General features: G+C 39.8%; 1 protein-coding gene across 4 annotated transcripts in view; it reads right to left on the bottom strand.

The window, feature by feature from the left end:
• The window catches only part of RYR1 (ryanodine receptor 1), a 255,817-nt gene that overhangs the window by 138,359 nt on the left and 94,367 nt on the right, over window positions 1-23,091 (bottom strand). For all 4 annotated transcript variants that reach the window (XM_089658190.1, XM_089658192.1, XM_089658191.1 and 1 more), the window contains exons 11-25: window positions 20,774-20,935; window positions 20,231-20,352; window positions 19,857-20,043; window positions 19,537-19,672; window positions 16,318-16,413; window positions 15,324-15,442; window positions 14,407-14,540; window positions 9,022-9,263; window positions 8,018-8,210; window positions 7,723-7,939; window positions 6,392-6,496; window positions 4,769-4,872; window positions 2,105-2,188; window positions 1,708-1,867; window positions 1,342-1,489 (exon numbers count right to left, since the gene is read on the bottom strand). In XM_089658190.1, the coding sequence (XP_089514316.1) occupies window positions 1,342-1,489; window positions 1,708-1,867; window positions 2,105-2,188; window positions 4,769-4,872; window positions 6,392-6,496; window positions 7,723-7,939; window positions 8,018-8,210; window positions 9,022-9,263; window positions 14,407-14,540; window positions 15,324-15,442; window positions 16,318-16,413; window positions 19,537-19,672; window positions 19,857-20,043; window positions 20,231-20,352; window positions 20,774-20,935 (2,209 nt within the window). The remainder of the gene's footprint in view (window positions 1-1,341; window positions 1,490-1,707; window positions 1,868-2,104; window positions 2,189-4,768; window positions 4,873-6,391; window positions 6,497-7,722; window positions 7,940-8,017; window positions 8,211-9,021; window positions 9,264-14,406; window positions 14,541-15,323; window positions 15,443-16,317; window positions 16,414-19,536; window positions 19,673-19,856; window positions 20,044-20,230; window positions 20,353-20,773; window positions 20,936-23,091) is intronic.

Below are 23,091 nucleotides of genomic sequence, written 5' to 3'. Positions count from 1 at the left end.
ATGCACATATTTTTCCCTATTCAAAGGAGGGTTCACTAATTGAACACTTTATTGATTGAACTTGAGTTTTTGAATTACTTTTGTTTGATTCATACTTAAACATATTTTTATTTTTTCGTGTGGTTTTTGTATTATATATATATATATATATATATATATATATATATATACACACAGTATATATATATATCTATATATATATATATATATATATATATATATATATATATATATATATATATATATATATATATATATCTATATATATATATATATATATATATATATATATATATATATATATATATATACACACACACTATATATATATATATATAATTTTATTTCAATATTAATAATTAATATATTTTCCACTATTAGTTCCTTTGAGTAATTTCAGCTTAGGGTCATGGCTCACATGGAATTTTGAAGCAGTGATTCGTAGTGGTCATAGAAGCTCTCTCTCTGTTTTTTTTACTAGGAAAAAAACAAATTGCAGTCTGTCAAAGGTCTGTGGAAAAACAATTCCAGTGATTTGTAGGATAGACAATGAATGATTGACTTTCTGCAGCATTTGAAACTAGAATTGCCAGTCTCAGCAGTTACTTATCCTATTAAATGCAGCAAGAGAGGACCAACTGCACCAAAGATTTGTAGGTGCATAGAGAACTGCAGTCATGCCCAGCTGTACCAGTATCAGAGAGATTTGTAAATGCTATAAACCTCTGCTACAATCTTACTTTAGTAACATGACGCTTTTGCCTTGTTCACACGAGATGATAATTTGACAACTTATCATTTTTGTTGCATGCTAGTCTTATATTGAAAATGAAGAGGTTACTAAAGTTCCGAAAATTCTTGTACAACAGAATACAACTTCGGAAGTGATGTAATGTATTGTATTTTAATGTATTCTTTCCTTTCTGAGCATGCGTGGTCATTCGAACGAATACTGTACTGATTAAACAAAACTTGTTCTCTTTGTTATCATATGAGAAACATTTTCGTGCTTGTTCCTTCAGATATTGTTCCATGAGCTGCCGTGATCGGCTGTTGAAAGCTGTGTACTAACGATCAGATTTTTGTACTATTCCTCCGAAAGTGATTTTTGTCATCTGATTTTCTGATCATGTGTACAGGGACATTACAGTATGTACTGCCTTGTGCAATATATATATATAATAACTATTATAAAGAAAAAAATACAACTTTGGCCACTAAGAACCACTAATAGTTGGGCTGGTCTCAGTTTGCCTAGTTTTCCTGTGATATCTAATAACATTTTACAAGAACTACATGTTTTATAGTCTTTTATGTGAAAATGAACCTCCTTGTACTCACAGCTCTCCTGGTCGGGCGGCTCAATGTTGTATCCATATCCAATGAGAGTACGCACAGCTTCACACAAGCTGTCCCTGTTGGTTTTCTTAGTCTTCTCATCCAGCAGAACGTACGGCACAAGGCGTGGGTTTCGCTTGTTCTTTATGTCCTGCATTCAAATAAATGTATGCAGCTCAGACATGGTATACAGGAGAACTAAAGAATGCTTATCTAGTGATCTTCTATTATATAGGTGCGACAAGTCACACCGATTTGAATGGTTATATTGCCGCAAATGCGGTGCAACTTATCATGCAACTTTGAATTGTCAAGTAGCATGACAAATCGCACTGGTGTGAACCAGGGCTAAATGTAAGTGCACTTTACCTGTATTATGCTGTACGTCCATCCTTGCTGTACTCTGTCTCTTGCCCACACATTGTGCCCATTCTCAGCCAGTTTGTCCACCAAGGTGTTCTGAGCTGGTGTCAGTTTGACATGGGAAAGATCAAGGGGAGCTGGTTTATACCCATTGGACATCATGTACCTTTAAAGAAATTTAAAAAATAAATGATTGCATGTCACCATTTCTAACCCCCTACCCATAATCACTTTGTGCTTTCAGCTTTAAAAGTGTTCGTAGTGTAAGACAAATTAACAAGATTCATTGTTATATGTCTATTGCAGGTACACAAACCAGCAGAATATAAATTACTATTAGCAGCTGTTAGATAGACAAGCTTCACCATGATCTTCTAGTCTGCAGCAGTAATCTGATACTTACGTTTTAGGAAGTTTGATCTTTTTTAGGTTTTCTTCGGCTTTTTCATCTGCCATTCCAACATGGCAACCCAGAGCTAAGAGTGTTCTGGAGAGGATAGAAGACAGCATTGTAAGGAAGGCATAAAAACAGGTATAACAACTTTACAGAATCATTAGGACATACAGTATATGTGTAGTATTATTAAAGCAGGTTATTATGTTGGGTAAGGCTAGGGCTTCACTGGTGATTAAATTTAAATGTCTGCTGACAGTTATCTCTTTAACATCACATTGATTGCATGGTGCTGTACAAGAGGTGACTGCCAAGGAGTCATTAAATTAGTAGCAATAAGATTTAATCAGCCTAAAGCAGCCCCAGCCTTAAATTTTTGCCATAAATGAAAAACAGCTGATCCTGAACATATGCCTTTTTGGGAAAATACATTCCCTTCATTCGGGTTGTGTGTTGGGGGAAGGAATACTTATATCTTTCACTAATAAAAATGCTTAAATCCCCCATATACTGTCTGAACAAATACACAACACCCCTCTACATCTACAAGCAGCCTAGAGCTGCTTGTGGATGGGTGCAGCAATCACTAACAATCCAGTTTCAAATAATAAAACTTGTATTGGAGTAACGGCTCAAAGGTACAAACAGCCCAGAGGAAGACGCCTGACTGGGAACACTTACAGTTCTGTGTGGCAATGTAAAACAGAGCAGGTTCTGATGCACTGACAGCATCTGTCTCAGAGGGCGGAATGCGGCCTGGCAAGTCCATGCCCAATTGGAAGGATTCTTGTAGAGCATAGCGTATCCCAGACATATCCCTACCCATCCAGAACTTTTCCCTACTTTTAATTACTTTCCCTGACAGTTCATTGACCTATCCCTACACTAGCCACTCGCAAAATGCACGCCAAGCCTGGGATAGATTCTGACCCAAAATGGCCACCAGAGTCACATGGGACAGCGACATCCAAGCAGATCGTTTCCCAGTAACCCAAGAAACCACAGAGGAGTAAGCTCCTCCTGACTTCCTCTCCTACTGCAATGCTTCTGTGGTCTGCAGTGGAGAAAAGAGACTGCACCTGCCTGCATGATTATATTAAACAGGGTAGTTGCAAAGTTCTGGACCCAATTTTTATTTGTAGATACTAAAAGATATTTAATTGGGTCTAAAACATCCTGGTTTGCCGGTTCTCTGCAAATTAGATGCCTTCCAATCAAAGGGGTCATCAGGCTTGAGTAGCATATGTATATTCAAACAGGCAGGAGTGGCAAACACACATGATGAGAGTCCATGTGTGCATTTTATTAATTCACAAATGGCAAAAATACAAACACTAAGGAGCCATCCCATTTCAGAGGCCAAACTATTCCACTTCATCAGGGCTTTAATGTCTATCACAGTGCAAGGTCCTTGCTGCAAGGTTGTGTAAGGCTGAGACTTGTAGGATTGCCCTCGCTCTGATTGATATATCTAGGTTGTCATTGGTTGAGTCCAGTAGATACTGTGATAGAGGTAAAGCCCTGATGAAGAGCCCATCTATCAGTATCTACTGAATTCAAACAATGACAACCTGAGTATATCGCTCAAAGCAAGTGCCGGCATTACATAGCCTTGCAGCAATTTCCCTGCATTGTTGTTTATGTTAAATTCCTGATGAAGGAGGATTGTTTGGCCCTGAAACGCGTTGGCTCCATGTGGCTGTACTTCTGCTGTTTGTGGCTCAATAAAATACAAACTTGAACTCAACATGTGCCTGGTGCTCCTTCCAGTATCAATATACTCAGAGCTACTTGTAGGCAATCCATGCATGTAGGTTTTATCATACACATATACAGTATGTATACAGTTTTTTTTTGAAGGGTAAATTTTATTAAAATTATCTCATGTTTTCAACACAGAAAAAAAAAAAAAAAACCGAACATAACCAAGCAAAAATATAAAACCAAGATGTAGCTCAGCTCAGTTTATAAAACAAGACCAAATAGCAGCATGTCCATACATACTAGTCCAGTGCTAAATTAAAAGGACCAAATACCCATGTCCTGATACAGAAATATAGCACAGGAGGTATATTGTGCTAAAAATTTAGAAGGCATAGGTATATCAAATTACCACAAAGCCAATGGCAGTAAGTAATTATGCACATGTATGCAGAAAACACTAATCTGGAGTGGGAATCTTGGGAATCTAACCAGGGGGACCAGACTTTATCGAACTTCTGAGGGCATCCCCTTGCCTCATATGTCAATTTGTACATGGGAATTGCCTTATTAACAAGAGTAAACCATTGTGTCTGTATAAATTTAGGATTTTATTTAATCTGCATGTATGTTTCAGGTAATGAGCCAGTCAACAGTAAATAGCTTCAAACATGCTTGGGACAAGCATAGATCCATACAAAAAAAGTTAACAAAACAAAAAAACAAAAAACAAAAGAAAAAACAAACAAAAAATTTAAAGAACCCAAAAACAAACAAAAAAAATGGGCAGACTCAATAGACCACTTGGTCTTTGTTTGCGGTCACTTTTCCATGTTTCTTTGTACTATAAAGGGCATTGGGTCAACATGACAGCCATTAATCTAGCATTTTCAAAATTATATTAATTCGATTTTTCCTTGACACAGATTTGTTTTGATTCACAGCAGTTATTTCTAAATTCTATGTACATACTTCAAGGTCTCTCCAGACATGAGCAGATTGTAGTTCCTCTCAGGTTCTGGTAGACTGTGGAAATCGAGAAGACATGGATGCAGTCTCTTGTTATCATCCCGAATCTGTAGAAGAAACAAGTGTTGGTGTGTAGAGCTCCAAGCAGAACAGGATTTCAGAGATAAAAGGAATTTGACAAAAACTGTATCTAAAGTACTTTGTTAATCTAATACAATAGTGAATAGTGTGTGCTAGTACAGGCTGTGCTGGAGGCCTCCAGACAGTATCATTTTGCAATGGAGTTCATCTGCCATCTAATGTTGAATATGGGAAGATGCTTAGATTCACACAGAATATAAAATATTTGGACAAACTTATTCTGTTTTTTTTTTTTCCTTTTTAAACCTTGTGTCAGTTTAATGGTGACTACACACACTTCAATAAATGAATGATTTATTTTCTGATCAATCTCTTCCAATAGGAAGTCTATAGTTGACAACCCATTTGATCAATATGACACACACAGGCAAGTGTAATTTGATCGATAATTGGAAAATACGATCATAAGTTTTCTCTGTTTTCACCATGTAATCTCACAATGAAATCAATCGAAATATGATTGAATTTATTAACAAAGCCCCTCTGTGCTGCTGATCAATGCAACACAACTGATAATTTTCCACCCTGATGAATCAACTCAGTTTGACCAAATTCAATCTAAATTGATTGGAAAGGAAATTATGTCAATTTGATTGGTTGCTGATCTCATTGAATTATACATTGGTTGGATAATAACACTGATGCATGCAGGGCCTCCATAGGGTCTCTACATACTGGAAGAAAATTATTCTGCTTCGTAGACCTAAAGTGGTTGTATTCCCTTACATATACCCAGTGAAGTGACTGGCCTCAGGTGATACACAGAGAAGAAACAAATCCTCCTACATAAGTTGTACCTGTTTAAAACAGCCATCTCTTCTCTGCATCGGTTCAAAGTCAGAGCTTCAGAAGGCAGGGGACGGGGAGCTGATGCCGCACACTGTACAGCACAGAGAGGAGAACTGAGTGTATTCTGAGACCTGAGCAGAGAGAATGGGTTCACGCTCCTCTACACAGTCTCATTGGGAAACAAGCACAGCTGACGCCGTCAATCACCTGCTGTGTGCTGGAGGTGGGACAGGGCTATCTCCCGAGATTGTCTATTGTCAGACATAGACTGTCAGAAATGACTCATACACATAGCAGAAGAATGAGAGAGGAGACAGAAATCATACTAAGTCCTTTGGATACAGTCAAGTAGACAGTACAGAAGAATATGCTGTGTTCATTTTTCATTTCAGAGGTTTACAACCACTTTAAATTGTTGATGTATATACTAATGCAACTGTTTTTAGACTCACTGGGGGGAGATTTACTAAAGCTGGTTCACTCAGAATCTGGTGTGCCTGTGTATAGTAGCTAATCAGCTTCTGACCTCAGCTTGTTCAGTTAAGCTTTGGCAATAAAACCTGGAAGCTGATTGGTTTCTATGCAGAAGTACATCTGATTTTGCACTATCCAGCTTTAGTAAATTAACCCCACTGTGATAATTTTGTTTTGTTTCCAATTTAACAAAAGAAGACATGAGTTTAGTGGAATACATACAGGTCCATAAGTCCATCCTTGTTCAATCCTAGTAAGGGCCCACAGTTCATGTATGTTCTCTGCCAACTTTTCACGAATTCGTTCTAAGTGAGGGGGAAGAACAATCTGTACAGAAAATAAAGGTTGTATATGAGAACCATATTAAAGTTCTTAAACAGAAATCTAGTTTTGATTCTGCAATAGTTCTGTAATAATGGTGTCATGAGTGGAACAGAACAATTATATCATCACACTGGTCTAGGTGACATCATTTATAAGCACCAAGAATTTTCTCTACACGAGTAGGATTTAAATGATACCCAATTTTAGCAAAAATCCCTGAAAGCTCCCCATAAACAATATCCCTGAATCCCCAAATGGCCCCCTAGTCTTCGCCCCCTCCTGCCTTTTCCTTTTGTGAGCTGCTAACTCCATCGAAGCATCAAAGTATGACCACTGGATTTATGTGTGTTCTTTTGTTGTACAGTATACAGCATGGTATATGGTAAGACATCAAAGTACAACCAAAAGAAGCCTAACAAAGAAAGAATAGGGGGAAAGTACCATTCCACAGAATTCTGCTGGGGAGTAGATTTTCAAAGACTTGATCACAACTTCATAGTAATATACAAGATTTCTCTTGTGTCTCTATTGTGGGGGCATGCTACAATTATTAACATGATTATTATACAGGATCTATATAGCGACAAAAATTAAAGACACGAGAGTTAGGAAGGCCCTATGATTTCCAGATGCACAATAGTACTCAAACTTATAGAAAAATCTTGTAAGCCAATGACTGTAACATAGGGCAATATTAAGACCATGGAAAACACCATTGAAATAGGGTCAAAAAGGGAAAAGCTCTCCTTCTAATCCCTGAAGGGTCTAGGCAGGGTTTGGAACTCCACATGAGTTTCTCAAAAGTAAAGGCATGTGGGATTTCAGTCCCTTTGACCTTATCCTCAGGTGGGGCTTTGTTAGCCGAAACGCCTTTACGTTCTGCTGTAGACTGGACCACTTTTTAATAAATAAAACTCTGTGTATTATGCATGGATGCCAGTGTTGACTTTTTCGAGTATCAGGTGGATGGGGCTGATAGGATCCAAGGTGGGAGACTGACGTCTGCTGAATAATCATAACAGCCAGAGGGTAGAGCTGAGCTCATTTGTATGATGAGACTATTTTCTTCCTGGTAAACTACTTGGGCACTACCTAAAGACTTCCTTCTGTGAGCTATACGTGATCCAAAAAGGGACCAAACTTTATCATATCCATTCTGTGATTGGCTTTACAACTACATTTTTAATTTATAAAGCCTAAAGCATATTTCACCTCAATTCTACCCCTACCTGCACAGTGTCCACAGGGCAGGGGACAAAAGAGGTGTGGGAGAGGGATTTAGTGGGCCCCAGGAGATTACGAATATCTCCCACATCATGTTTATATTCTTTAATTGGCTCCACCCTCATACGATCCCGAGGCAGTAGTGCTTCATAAGCTGGTGCATAACCCGGAGGTGGAAGGAATTTGAAATCACCATGACGACCTCCCATAAGGAAACGGATTCTGAAGAAAAAACAACCTTTAGAATGGCAGCAGTGTCAATAATGTGTTAAAAATGTAAGAGAATGCTTTTCTTCATACTTAATTCCAGCTGAGAAGCTTGCAACTGGGAAGAAGAGCCCATCCAAGTTAAAGTTCTCAAACATGCCCTGTACTGGATGCCCATTGAATCGGAATGAGATGCTTGGTACGGTCAAATCCAGGCAACAGCTGACCACATCATCAGCTGTTAACAAGTGTTGGTTATGGGAGGCTACAGACCTGCACACCCGACCTGTTATGAAATACACACAAGAAAATATTTAATGGATAAACAATACATGGACATTGATGTTTCAGCCATTGGACAGTAATAACTATAAAGGTGATATTTCATCACTTCTTGCCCTGATGGTGATGGGTGTCAGAAAGAACAGAAATCTGTTTTACAGGGACATAGATCACATTAAAAGCTTAACAGCTCTAACCCTTCTCTGCTCTTCCAAAGCTGAAATCAGAGGTTAAGCTAGAGTTGGGCTTTAAACAACATGTCATAGAGGACCTGAGAACTTAAATGTCTAACTGGGACCTTGTAGGACCTGGGGATACCACAGAAGCTGCTCTTGATGTTCATTAGGCTGGTTCCGAAGAAGCAGCCAAAATAACAGCAGTCATAAGTATGACCTGCTGAGAAGAGGACCGTGAAGGCTGAAGCAAAGCTCTTTTGTTAGCACATGAGAACTGCAGCACAACTGACTGATTCCTTATGCTGTTTCTAACTCTGAACATACAGGGGACAGCAAGTGGCTGGTACCATGTCACATTCAGGTACAAATGTCACAACCCCTGTGACATCGTTGGTGCCATTATTAGAGATTTACACCCTTTGTACAAAAAAAAAAATCTTATCTTGCAGATCCCTTTTGCAGTACTGTTGCCTGACAGGTCCAGTAAACTGGTTTTGTTTCAGTGTTGCTGCTCAAAGTGTAACATAAGAAGAGCTACTAATTTTTAAGAAGTGGCAACAGCATCTTGTCTTAGGAAAATATCCAACCACAAGTCCATGAACCACAATCCCATTTTCTGGTCAGTGATCTCAGACTTACCTGACCACAGATGAAGACCATCAAAAGCAAAGGAGTACAAATCATCACCGACTCCATTGGCTCCCCAGCCTTCCCCTGCACCAGGGTAAGGGCTGTAGCCCTCAGTCAGTGCCCAACCAACTCGAAGATGAGTAGTGTCAGCAGTTACAAAGGGTTCCACCTGATCTACAATAACTTCAAAATACCACTTCTTGAACTGAGTGGAACCTTCACATGTCCCCAGGAAGACATTGGGTCTCATGCTGAAATACAAAAGAGCCATTAGGGAAGTAATACTATGCATACAGTATATGATTTTTTCTGTGCTAGCTATCATACACACCTGTTTGATGTAAAGTTTTAACATTTCTAAAACAGTACACTAGTCAAAATTCTTGTTTGTAAGAGCTAAATCTTTAAAGTGAACATTTTGCTAGACTATGGGCATTAGTTTTTAAATATTTTTAATAAGCAGTAAAAAAAGCGATTTTTTTTAATCTGTTTATTGAAAATATGTAACATGGTATACATAGAAAACAACAGTAAGAACAACAACAAGCAACAAACATTGGTTCACAAATATTATACTCTCGCAGGGGCAGAGCAATGCAGGGATATACATTATTGAGGTAAACTGTATATGAGAGGGTTACATAGACAGTCGTATAAAGTGGCCAAGGTGGTCATAGCCATAAACTGAAGAGTACATATAGCAGTAGGGAGTGTCCAGACATAACATGAGTTATGGGGTTTGGGATGCCCTCAGGAACAGAAGGATTTACAGGGACGCCTCATAAGGGTAATGGAGTCATGTCTGAAGCAGTGGAAGGTTCAGCTAGCCATTTGGACTATACTCTGTCATACTTTTTGAGTCAGTCTTTGTGTATGTAGGTATCTTTATAGAGTGGCAGGTTATCATTGACTAACTGCTTCCAAAATGCAAGAGATAGAGGGGCAGACCTTTTCCAGTTCAATGCTATGGTCTTCCTTTCATAGAATAAAAGTAGGCTTATCAAAGTGCATTCAGCTATTGTAGGCAGAAGATTACTAACCAAGCCTAATATACTGACTGATATGGAGGGCTGTAGGGAAACCGAGGTCAGGGATATCACCTCTCTCAGTTATTGCTGGGCACTGCCAAACCACATGTGCAAAATCTCCAGGGACATCTCCACAGCGCCAGCACTCCGGAGAGTGCAAGGGATTCATCTAATGAAGTTTATAAGGAGTATAATATGCACAATGTACTAATTTAAACTGAATTAAATTGTATCTTAGAGAAACCAAGTTGCAAACGGAAAGGTCCCAGATGTCATCCCAATCATCATTATCTAGTTCCGGGGCATCCCGCATCTATCGTTTCCACAAGCCCTCCAAAACGGGTAGACAGGCACCCAGTAGGTGGGAATATATATGGGAGGTAGGTTTCACAGCGCAATCAGATCTCAGTACTGACTGGGTCGATTGGATGAGCAGTAGGGTAGATTGAGGGAAGATTGAGGGCAGTAGGGTAGATTGAGGGAACTGAGTGCATGGGAGAGTTGTAGGTATCGAAATAGGTGGGATGCAGGAACATTATAGGTGGAAGAAAGGACAGACAGAGGGGATAGTGCAGAATTGGTGACAAGTTGGAAAATGGTTTTAATATTGAATTTAGTCCAGGCATGGGGTTCAGGTAGCATGTGGAAATGGGGCAGGGAAGGATTGAGCCACAATGGAGCATTCAGGGAATTTGGGGTAGTGTTCGCATGTTAGGCCAGCTTGCCAGGCTCACAGGGTGGTAACCATGGAGGGTGTCACTGAGTAGGCCCCCTATATAAAAGGAACTTTAAAGCCTCCAGAACAGTACAGGGATTATTGAGATCAGGATTCAGCCATCAGGCAGCTGAAACCAGTTGGGTGGCCAAGAAGTATTTGTTTCAGTCTGGGAAGGCCAGGCTGTCTTGAGCAGGGGGTCGCATAAGGGTAGAAAGTTTGTATCTGGGAGTGTAAGGGCCCCATATGGAGGAGAAGTCGGGCGAAAGAGGACTTGGGGATCCATTGTGGAGAATGTCTAAATAAGTAGGTGAGTTTTGGGAGGAGTTTCATTTTAAAAAAGTTAATACGCCCAAGGATAGAAAGAGGTAAGGACTCCCATGCCTTCAGCTTCAGTTTGAGATCTTGTACTACAGGAGTAAGATTCAAGGGGAGAAAGTCTGAGACCCGACATGAGACCATGACTTCTAGGTACCTGAAACTCTCCACCCTTTGTAATTGAACATTAGGGGAGGCCGCGTTGGAACTTGGGGGTCAATGGGGAACAGTAGGGATTTTGTCCAACGGACCCTAAGTTCGGTGACAAGGGCAAATGAGTGTAGAATCTGGAGGGCCCAAGTGAGCGACGGTCCGGCACCATTTAAGAACAAAAGGATGTCATCAGTGTACAGGGCTACCCTCTCCTCCAGCCAGCCAATGCAAAGGTCCTTGATGTTAGAGGAGGTGCAGAGAGCCTCAGCTATGGGTTCCACAGCTATGGGAAAAAGAGCTGGAGAGATCCTCTAGCCAAAGAGAATGGAGCCGATAGGCTGCCATTCAACTGGATGGCAGCTGTGGGGTTGACATATAGTATCTTAAGCCATGCAATAAATACCAGAGGGAAGCCCATCCTATTAAGTACCTCCCAAAGAATGGCCATTCAATCGTATCAAAGGCCTTTTCAAGATCTTGGGAGGCCACCTCCCTGCAACCCATGTTGGTGTGTGGCATGGATGTTTGTGTACAATCTGCATATATTAATGTCCATGGCCCTGTGGGCCATGAATCCTGTTTTGTCCAGCTCAATAATAGTAGGCAAGATCGGTTGTAGCCTCAAGGGGAGAAGTTTGGTCAGTATTTTAAAGATGGTATTAAGCAGAGCAATGGGTCTATAGGAGATAGGATCTTTGGGGGATTTATAGATCAACACCACATCAGCATGGTTCATAGAGGGTGGCAACTTACCAGAGGATACACTTTGCGTGTATAGGGAGGCTAACAGCAGGGGGAGTATTTCACTATGGGCCTTATAAAATTCAATGGGGAGGCCCAAACAGCCATTCCCCATCAAAGGGAAAACCTGCCAACAATGTTTTTGCATGGTAATTCTGCCGACCAACTCTTCAGACACAAAACCCTGCGCATGTGCACTGATAAGAGTGCCAAGCGAGAAATTTGCTGAATTGAATCCTTAAGAGCATCAGAAAGACTCTGGCAAATGCCAATAGCTGCCAAAGTTGACTGTGTGGCAGACCCTGCCAGGAGGCCTTAAGGTGAGACTCCAGCTTTCTTAGCCACTGTGTCCTTGAAAAACTTTACATTATCCACAGGACATGTTAAAGATTTATTCAGGGATGAAAAAGCTGCATCTACTAAAGGCAACCCCCATTTCTTAACACACTTCCATGGGGTACAAGAAAGAATACATCTTTGGTGGGACAAAAACCCTGTCTGGGTGATCCCAGTGAACATATATGATTTGCTCCAGAAGAGGATGCACTGGAAAGGCCTGAGTACTGAAGGCTTCAAAGGCTTCAAAGAGCCCAGGGAAGAATAAGTAAGCTCAGAGGTTTCTATCAGAGGTAGCCCAAATCCACACCATACCATATCAGTGAGCTCCTGGACTAAAAATCTCTAAGACTGGGAGGCAGAGACTGCCTGCTTCTCCTCGGGCTTTGACTCATCAGACAAAAATTCTATTGCCTGAACTATCTTGAGCTCTTCCTCATCCTCCACCCATTCCTGCTCCAGGATTGGTGGTTCTAGTCCCCTGAGAAACCAATGCAATCATCCCAGTGATCTTATCTTCTAAACCCACTAAGGCTGAAGCAAGATCATCCTTGGTTACATATGCTGAGGTTACATATGCTGGTTACATATGTTGAGGCAGAAGCAACAATGCCAGATAGATGCAGCAGCTCTGGCTAACCAGTTGCTTCTGGTCTATCAGGAGAGCATTATACAGCAGACCTTCGGGTAGGTTCCTCAGGACCTGGCGGTGGTACATTAGTGCCCTTTCCTGTTGCACCTCCCCCACTTCACTTTCTGGAAGACATTACTTCCGATAGCGCAAACCTCTGCACCTCCACTAGTAAACACAGATCTCAAGATACAGCTATGCAAGTAGTGTACTGAAGTAAAAACAATGCAAATGCTGCCTTAGTCAACCAAGGGTGGCTCCTGACCGACTGGTCCACGCTTCCACCTCAGGGGAGTACTTACCTGCCCCTACAGAATAGCTTGTTCTGTGTCCTGGCCACAGGAGATTCCCTAGCAGCAGCAGCTCATGTGTGTCCTGGCCTCCAGATAAACATATATGGCCGACCTCCATTTCCGGCCGCTACTGCACATGCGCTGGCTGTACTCCCTCTAGTGGCCGAACACAGGAGAGCAAGCACATTTAGGGAACAATTGTGAGCACTCCCCCTGGTGGAAACTCACAGTCACAACACCTCTCCTTTTCCCTCCAATTTAGAGCTTTGTTTGTTTCTCTTTACAGACAGAGAGAAAAAAAGGAGATATCTTACCAGTCCCGCCACAGGTCCCTGAATTCCGTTAGTCACCAACCTTCACCAACCACACCTTGGTCAGGTTTAAAACTGCACAGGGTTCCATCTGCACAGCTTTCCGAATGGATTCGATTAAAGTCCCTGATTCTCTAATGGACCGTACTGGACTTTCAGGTATGCTCCAAGAGCACAGCAACACTTTCAGTGACCATCCACTTTACAGACAGCAGCAAAAAAAACTGAAGTACTTCCTGTAGAGGGGAGGACCTTCTCTCTGATTGGTCTGCCAGTGTCCATTCACCTATAGGTGGCCTATAACCTAGCTAGTTATGAATAGCCTGCTCTGTGTTCTGTGATATACGATAAAGAAAGTTCTCTTTCTGAAGGTAGCCAATTTAGCCAAGAAGTGGTCAGAATATGGAATCAAAATTAAAAATGGTTATTAAAATTTGCAAGTTTTAAGATTTAGCACTGCTCCCCTTATTCTGCACTCCTAGGCGCTACGCCATCGTAAATACAGCTCTGTTTCTAATTTCCTTCATCCTTCCTAGCAAAGCAAACACCTACATATTTAAGACCATTACCTCCTATTCAGCTCTTCCAGTTCTCCAAACTTAAATGATGATAGGAAGAAATGCAAAAGATGGCTTTGCTATGTGGAATGGGAGAGGCTTTAAAATGAAATACAGAGGTATATAGGGGGACTTTCCTAAAATAAACAATACACATTATCTGTTTTTATGGAGAGTGCATCTAAAAAGCCATTTTTGGCAAGTAAAGAATGTAAAAAAAATGTTACAGCTTGCATGATTACGGATTGTAAATACCATACTTCAAAAGCAGCAGGTCTATGTCTTTCTAAAAGTCAAAGAAAGCTAATCACCTGGTGACATAGTTGATCATTCTGGTCTGGAGAAGGAGATCTCTTCGTGGTAGCAGATTCTCGGTGATAAGATTCTGATTGGATCTTACAGCTACCCCGTTACATACACAGAGAGAACAGAGGACATCCAGAACCTGAAGGAAATTTACAAAATAGTAAGTGTTGGGTGAGGCACAAAGTAACAATTAGCTGCATCCCAACTAGACATTGTATTATTAGCTTGTTGCATTTTCATCAGGGGAGTATGTAACATTTGTGCAGATGATGGAGCTGCACAAGTGCCTCTGGAGCTGCTGGCATGTAGCATCTCATACAAAGAGCAATGTGCAGTCTTTCTCAGTAAACAATCACGGATTACCTTTTAGTGGACTAACTAGAACTTTGTTGATCCTCGTGCTGTTTTAAACAACCCCAGCAGAGAAACCAATAAATGAAAAATAAATGAGCAAGTGCAGGAACAGACTTCCATCAATGTAGCCTATAGGCCCACAACCTTTGTAGGCCTAAAACCTTTGATGGTAACATGCGATAATTCTAGATAAACTGAACCGATGACCTTTGAGTAGACTCACCAGAAATTTTGTTGATCCTTGCACTGTTTTAAACAAACCCAATACAGAAAGTAATAACTAAAAAATAAAAAAGCAAGTGCAGCACTGGACTTTCAGTCCGTAGGGCCCGTAGGCCCGCAAACATTATTAGATCAAATAAAATACCCCTTGTTTGTTTTTTTTTAACTGTTCCTTGCTCAGCTTAGAATATAATAACATTATGCAAATAAGCTATATGAGATGGCAGTATTTTTTTTTTTACCAATCATAGTCAAAATCTGTGGCCAATGACTACGTTGGGACAAGTAGCCTTGTCACCTACTGTGCCTAATGGTAAAATGAGAGACTATCAAGATCCTCAGTTACCTTATGATTCCGTCCATGTTTATCGAGCAGAGAAATAATTGATTTGATGTGATTTTCTTTTATAATATTCAGAACTTCAGGACTTTCAATCAGTACACAGTACAAAACTTCCAAAATGCCTGCAAAAGAAAGAGGATTGGGATCAAACACAGAAACTCCTTTTGTAATTAATGTAAAAGATGACCCAGACAAGCCAATTAATTTTGATTAATTCCTAAAAAGAAGCTGTAATTATTATTTTTCTAGATATGTTTGTCAGACAAATCTGCTTAATGTTGTAGTTGTTGGTGTTTATATACTATATGTACATAGTGCCAACCATAGTTATTTATTTCGTATTCAAGCTCTGCTTTATGTTTAGTAGTAACACACAATGCTTGTGCCTCATTGTTCTTCTCTGATAGTGGAACTTTACCAATCATGTCTGACTCACTGAAAACAATGTAATAATATCTAGTTGACCAGATAACTGAACTTGTCTAAGTACAGCATTCAGTCTGGACATAATTAATACTGCAGTTATTTTGATTTGTCAAAGACTTGTGTTAGTTGAAAAACTAGGAAACACAGTTGGAAATTGTGCCTCAGTTCAGATACCCAGTGGCTCCTTCCTGTGTGCTGTGGATGCTTTACATAGTTAACAATGTTGGAAGCCTTTATTCGTAGTATTCTCAACTCACTGAGTTTGTGTCACATTTGGCTTAAATGTATGTGTATTTGACATAAGAACTATCCATACTGAATGTCGACAGCCAATACGATTCTTCTTTTCATTCTTCAGCTGATAATCTAATTGTATACTATATACTACACTCACATTATTTCAGATATCTTGATAAGCAAGTTTTAAAAATTTGTTGATGGATGGGAACCAAAAAAATCAACCATCATCTGCTTTTCTACTCTAACAAAGTGAAATGTTGGACACATGGTCAAAAATGGAGTCATTCTGCATAAGGGATAGTATGTTATATGGCAAGTCTTTATCTCTCACCTGAGGAAGCTTCCAGCCGATCCAGTTTACTGACAACCCAGTCCAAGTTGTTGGAGAACAAAGCACAATTGGATCGATTACCCCTTATCAGAGCCGCTGAGGGATAAAGGGTACAATGTAAATCTAACAGACATTAAAACATTGATCCAGAACAAACTTACAGTTAATACATTGCTCATACTGGTAGTAAAACAGCTTAATATGATCAAAGACTGAGCAAGTGGCTTCCTGGGGGGGGCAAAACAAGCACTTCAAAATTGCTAAATGTGATGTATATAAATATATATTTTTTTCAAAATACTTCTAAATAGGTAGGCATACATGTACCAATTATTCCTTCTCCTATGACAACAAGATTGCCAACCAATTACCAAGATGAGAAGAACATCTCAAAGCAGGAGTTTTCAACCAGGGTTCCTTCAGGGGTTGCTGGAGGTTTCTTGAGCATTGTGGAATTTCTGTCTTTTAGACAAACTTCCACTGACACCATGTATCTGTTTAGCTATCTGTAAGGGGGTAATTATTCCCAATGATCACAAGTGTAAGATGCATTCTTCTCATTTACCATCACACTAATGTATCATGAGTTGTAGACATAGTAATTTTGAGCAGGGGTGCCCTGAGACCAGAAAGTTTTTTCAAGGGTTTCTCTGTGTTGAGAAAAGCTGCCTTAAAAGGCATGTCAAGTATGACAGTAGATATGTAGATCAGACTAATGCTCAATCATAGCTGGTCAGTTATGCATTATAGCATCTGAATTTCATCAATGCTCATTGTTCATAATGTGGATCCTGATTTATTTACTGCCTTTTCTTAATGAAATACACACAGAATAAAATTGGCTGAACAGAAATGTGAAATTTAACTTTGTTGTTACTGATCCCATCAATTCAACTTCTTCCCAAAACAATCACATTCAAGACATGCCATGAATCATAACTGTCCCAGTTCATTGTTCTCTCAACCTAATTGTCAAGTCTTCGAATGGCCGGTATCATAACTGATCATATGTGCCACACTTGGCAACTGTACATCAAACAGAGGCCAAGATAGAATCTTTCGTGGATGTAGAGAATAGGAGGGTTTAGATCCACTTTAAAGCTACCAGGAGAAGAAAATATTGTGTTTATATAATAATATTTTTTATATCAAAACTTTACCCTGGTCAACAAGTAGCTTTAGTAAATACACATGTTAAGATGATAGACAGACAGACAAACACACTATAAGGCTAACAAATATGTGGACATCCCTCCAAAATATTATAATCCTGGTGCACAAATCTAGATCTTTATAGATATGATATGACATGTATGGTGAGGATGAACTTTACTGGCCTTTACAGAGACCTGACTATGTTAAACAACTTTGGGATAAATTTAAACACCAATTACAAGCCACATCTTTTCCTTCAAAATCAGTACCTGACCTTTTAAATGCTCTTTTGGCTTAATGGACACAAATTCCCATAGTTGCACTTCACAATATTATGAAAATCCTTCCCAGAAGAGTGAAGGCAGTTATAATGCTAAGAGGGAAGGCCAACTTCAAATTAATGCTCATGGTTTTGGAATAGGATATTTAAGAATCTCATATAGGTGTGATGTGTCAGCAAACTTTTTGCCATATAGCATAGACAGACAAATCTTTTCCATCTGGAAGCTAGAGGCTGAATTGCACATAGGCTTACACTATACTCCAAAATAGTGACTTGTGAGTAAAGGACCCACAAAAAGAAGTCCCAAAGAGAATAAATCTGTGGCTTGAAGGAAATATTTATTGAAAATTATCAAAATGTAAATGGTAAAATTACCCCTCCACCCTACAAAAGGATTAAACAAAATGACCCCCGATATGGTCAAAACCTGGTCCAAATGACAATATACAAAATCCTCTTGTGCTCTTATGTTAAGCAATAGTGGGAAAGAAGAATATGTCACACCAAATATCCAACAGCTGCTAACATCTAATCATATACCAATAAGTCTTTAAAGCACAAACATAGATAAATGATGTAGCGCTTGTACATAAACATATATATAATAGTATAGTCCTGATGAAGTCACGAGGTCACATGACACAACTCGTCGACGGCACAGCGTGGTGACGCACTTCCGGCGTGGCGCCATCTTGGAACACCCTTTAGCTCTATGCCTACACCCAACATATGGGAAAAACGCTGTATGAAACTCTGCTCATGTGAGTTTGCACTTTACTTCTTTAAATTTTATAATTAAAACGGTCTACACTATGGAGGATGTCTTCTTTTATCTTATGGGGATTTGAGCTGGGATTCATCTTGCTCACTGGCCCGCAAGGATACCATAAGAGAGGTGGAAGCTGTGTTCTGGGGAAACATTCTCAAGCCATATAATCGTGAGGAGTTCTGCCTAGACCCAGTGGTGGTATACTAAATGCTCTGTGGCCCTGCAGGGTCGCAGGTAGGAGGTGAGAGGCCATTTCAGCCGTTATTGGATCACATTCAAGGGTGTGTGGGTTCACACACATTCCTTTGATTTGCATGAACAAAAGGAATGTGACACAGATCACTAGATTTTTTTCCTCATGTGTGTATTGTTTGTAGTGTTTTCACATTTTGTATTAACTCCACATTAATTATATATTTAAGTCCCATATTGAGGACTGAAAGTGTCACGCATCTATTTTTGCCTCATGTGGATAAAGGAGCTTGTCTTGCCCCTGCACATGTTGATTGCTTCACTATATAAGGCCCATGTGGGAACTAGTATACAGTAATCTCACTTGGGGGTCACTATACTATTATATATATGTTTATGTACAAGCGCTACATCATTTATCTATGTTTTAACCTGGTCCAAATGTTGTCAGATCACCCCTCCAGGTACGACAACATTTGTTCTGAGGACACCACCCTCCATTTTGGGTGAGTCGGCTATATAATTTGTATATTGTTTTGGCAGTGGATCCCGATTTTGTTTTTGTTTTTATTACACTATACTCCCGTAGGCCAGATGTGAGCATCTAGAATTCCATTTCCGTACAGGCATTAGATGACAAGTTTAAAACCCAAAGCACTCTCCAGAAGACCCAAGTGCCCTGGCTGTTAAGAGCCTAGCAATCCAAGTGTATTTGTTCTTCAAAAGCCAGGAAATGACAATTTGTGCTGAATGGAAAAACACCTACTGCAAGCATTTGTACAGTAAACTGGCTCTCGCATCTAGAGGTAATGGTACGTACCAAGCAATTCATATAGCAAGTTCACAATCTCTTTCCAGGACTCAGCTGCTTCTTCACCAGCAAACTCTGCAAAGTGGGCAGCTGTGCTATAGATATTCAGTCGGTCTATACAGTCCAGGACTTGTGAAATTATTCCCTGAAGAGGGATAAGGAAAAATGCATTTGGTAACTATGACTAGCAGATATGGGCTATATGAATAAATAATATATCATAAACTGACCAATTCAGGTATGGTTTTGACAATGAATGGAGAATATTGTAAATAAACATGGTTTTATGAATGATTACAATCTAGACTTCATCTCTGAAAAGCGCTCACCTCTTCCTGGAACAGGTTCTGACGATTTTTAAGAGACCGAAGCTTGGTCTGTTTTTCCTCATGTTGTAGCTCCTCCTCTGGGTGCTGGAAATAGCCAATCAAATCTTGCAGGGTTAGAACGACCATGTCTAAGGGTAAAGTGATTGGTTTTGAAGGCTTGTTCTTCCCGGTCAAGCTGTCCAGACCCCTGGATGATGAACAAAGAAACACCATATAGTGAGAAGCCTTAGTATAGTAAGACAACCTGGGGAATTCTGACCATAATCAAGGACACTTTCCTAATGCATCCCATGCTTGATGCCTCCCTTAGTTCTCCTTTAGTGCAGTAGTAGTGCAAATATAAAAACACTTGGATTGACCTCTATTAAACTTACTTAATGAAAAGGCTGAAAAGGCCAGCTGTACTGTATATCATTCTGGATGCCTGAGACTCCTCTCTTTGGGAACGAGACAGAGACAATGCGTCGTCCATATGACCTTCTTGATGCAAAATGGCCTACAAAAATCAACATAAAGCTTTAAAGAGATATTTAGAATCCCTGCTACTTATGCCAACCTACTTAAAGTAAATGTGTACTGAAAGAAATATGGAAGCTGTCATTACTGACGTATTTTTTGGAAATGCTAATTGTCTGGCTAGCTCTCATTTCAATACTTTCTCAGTTCCTTATCCAAAATAAATATGCAGCTAGTGAACTCTAAGTCAGCTCAAAATACCCGATCCACATATTTGTCCTAGACAAGTGATTCAAGAAGTATTGAAGGCTCTGAGTCGCCACTACAACCAGACATCTAGCCATTTTCAGAAGGAAATTTAACAACTGTAACTTCTATATTTCCCTCAGCAAAGGATTTCTTTAAAAGGCCCATATTAAAGCAGCTGGTGAGACAAACGTGTCCAGTTTTTTCATGCTCACCTTGCGCTTTAAAGGTCCTATTCGAACTTTGGAATCTGCAGCAGCATATGTTAGCCAGAGAGCACTATGTACGTGTTGGACGAAGCACATTGACTCGCCATATTTGATCTCAGCTGGTCCCATTCCTTCCACATCTCTCTTAGGAGCAACATCCAACTTTTCCTGCAATGATGTAAAAGATCTAAGAGTTATGTTGTAATAATGTTGTTCAAATACCAATGCAAAAACAATGCAACTTTTGACATTCTGGAAAATTACATGTATGCGGTCTGCTGCAATGCACTACATTAAAGCGTTACTAAACCCAGGACCCTACATTCACTATATCTGGTCTCCCAGGACCCTGCATTCACTATATCTGGTCTCCCACAGTACACAGAACATAGAAATGCAATTATTTTAGTACATATAAACTGCTAAATACCTTTTCTCATCAGCAGTATATAGCAGTCTTGTGCCTTCTAGGAGTGTCCAGCCAAGCACTGGTTAAACTTGTAGGAGGAGCTTTCATTCTCCTTTAACTGTCCTATTCGGCTGCATGACCCCTGACCCTCCGTCTGGACAGTGCTGATTGGCCCTGTGCCGATTGCATGCAAGCTCCGAAAAACAAAAAACTCTCTAACAATACACACCAAACTGAGCGTGTGCAAAGTGCCTCCTAGGGCTCTGTACTATCAGCAGATGGATTGGGGACTGTGGAAGAAGAGGAGGATCAAAGAAGACAGGATCAAACAACCTTTTTTTCAAAATGCAGAGGATTAACCCCTTAGGTTCCACAGTGAGTATAACAAGCATGCTTTACTTATACAGACTGATTTTACTGTTGTGGGTTTAGTAACACTTAAAGGAAATGTCTAAATTATGGATAGGTTATCTCCACACAGCGATGGACCTAAAATTCACTTGAACCTTTTTTTTAACCACAGCACACCGCAATCCATGGTATGTGAGATATGACCACCACTGTGCAATGTATTTGAGTGCACAACAGATAACACAACAAGCAACAGTAGGACACACATTACCGCAACACATAAGTCTGAATGGACCTTTCTCAAAGTTGAAAGTTAAACCCTCGTTTCTATCTCTAGCCACTCTCCCTGGCCAAAGCTATATCCAAAAAGTAGTAACACATGACTGTTGTGGCAATGGAAGAGATGTTCTTGTTGTGTGGGCTGGGATTGGCAGCCTGGTATGGCCTATGCAAGTACACAAGATGGCAACCCCCCATGATGGATTGTGGTGGAAGAACCTGGAGTAGAATTTATGTTAACTATGTACCAGTTTGCTTTTTACAAGCAAAATATTTCATATCTGGCAGTGGTTTCTGTAAAGATTGGAAAGGAAAGGGTTGCTTTAAGTAAAGGTCTGTGGTCACGACAGATCAAAAAAGTCACATTTATTACAGAGAATCAAAGAACCTTTGTAGTTTCCTGGAATCAAAAATAGCAACTGTATCAGCTTGCTGGATGTTTTAGGGTTCCCAAAGATTAGCAAACTGGGGCTTGGGGTTCCATAAAGAACATAACGATGTCTGGGTTCACAGTATAATAAGGGTTGAACATCACTGTCCCATAGCAGGTTACACATGAAAGCAAGACTTTTATGGGAAATCTCTCATTTTTTTTACTTCTCCAGGTTCAGTACACTAATACAGGCAATAGAATGATTAAACATAAACTTTACATATACTTCTATTATTACCAAATTAGGATTACTGGATTTGTTATGGTTAGGGTAATAATGAGAGGTAAATGATTTGAAGTTATAAAGTGTCTTAGAGGGATAATTCAGTCTTTCACAGGAATATTGATCTTCTCTGGCTGAAATTTCTACAAAGTTCTACAAAGTAAGCTTTTAATCTCTCATAGTAAGAATATTTCTTGTTGGTGAATTCTGAGTAACAGGGATGAAAATTTTCTCTTGTGACTTAGTTTTTGTCTCTTGTTACAATATGACAGTGTTCACACGCAACTAAAAACAGTTTATAGTAGATATCTTAAATATAGAAGGAAAATATTCAAATCTTGATAAATTATCACTCCACCAAGCACTATTCACATCTAAAGTGTCACTCAAGCATGAGCCCAAAAGACATTTCAGAAGAAAAACACACAAACACATTTTTTGTAAAACTCTAAACTGCAAGCTGGCCATCATTTTGATTGCAAAGGAAATAGAGTTTTTATTATGGTGTAGTCAATACAGGGCAGCACAGTGGCTAAATGGTTAACACTTCCGCCTGGCAATACTAGGGTTGTTGGTTTGAATCCCAGCCACAGCACCACCTGCCTGGAGTTTGCATGTTCTCCCTGTGA

This window comes from Staurois parvus, unplaced genomic scaffold (assembly GCF_062004578.1).
Source record: "Staurois parvus isolate SC_StPar_1 unplaced genomic scaffold, SC_StPar_1.0 ptg001058l, whole genome shotgun sequence".
In the NCBI taxonomy this organism is placed as follows: domain Eukaryota; kingdom Metazoa; phylum Chordata; class Amphibia; order Anura; family Ranidae; genus Staurois; species Staurois parvus.
The sequence above is the reverse complement of the archived record's forward strand: the minus strand, read 5'-3'. Positions and strand labels throughout refer to the sequence as shown.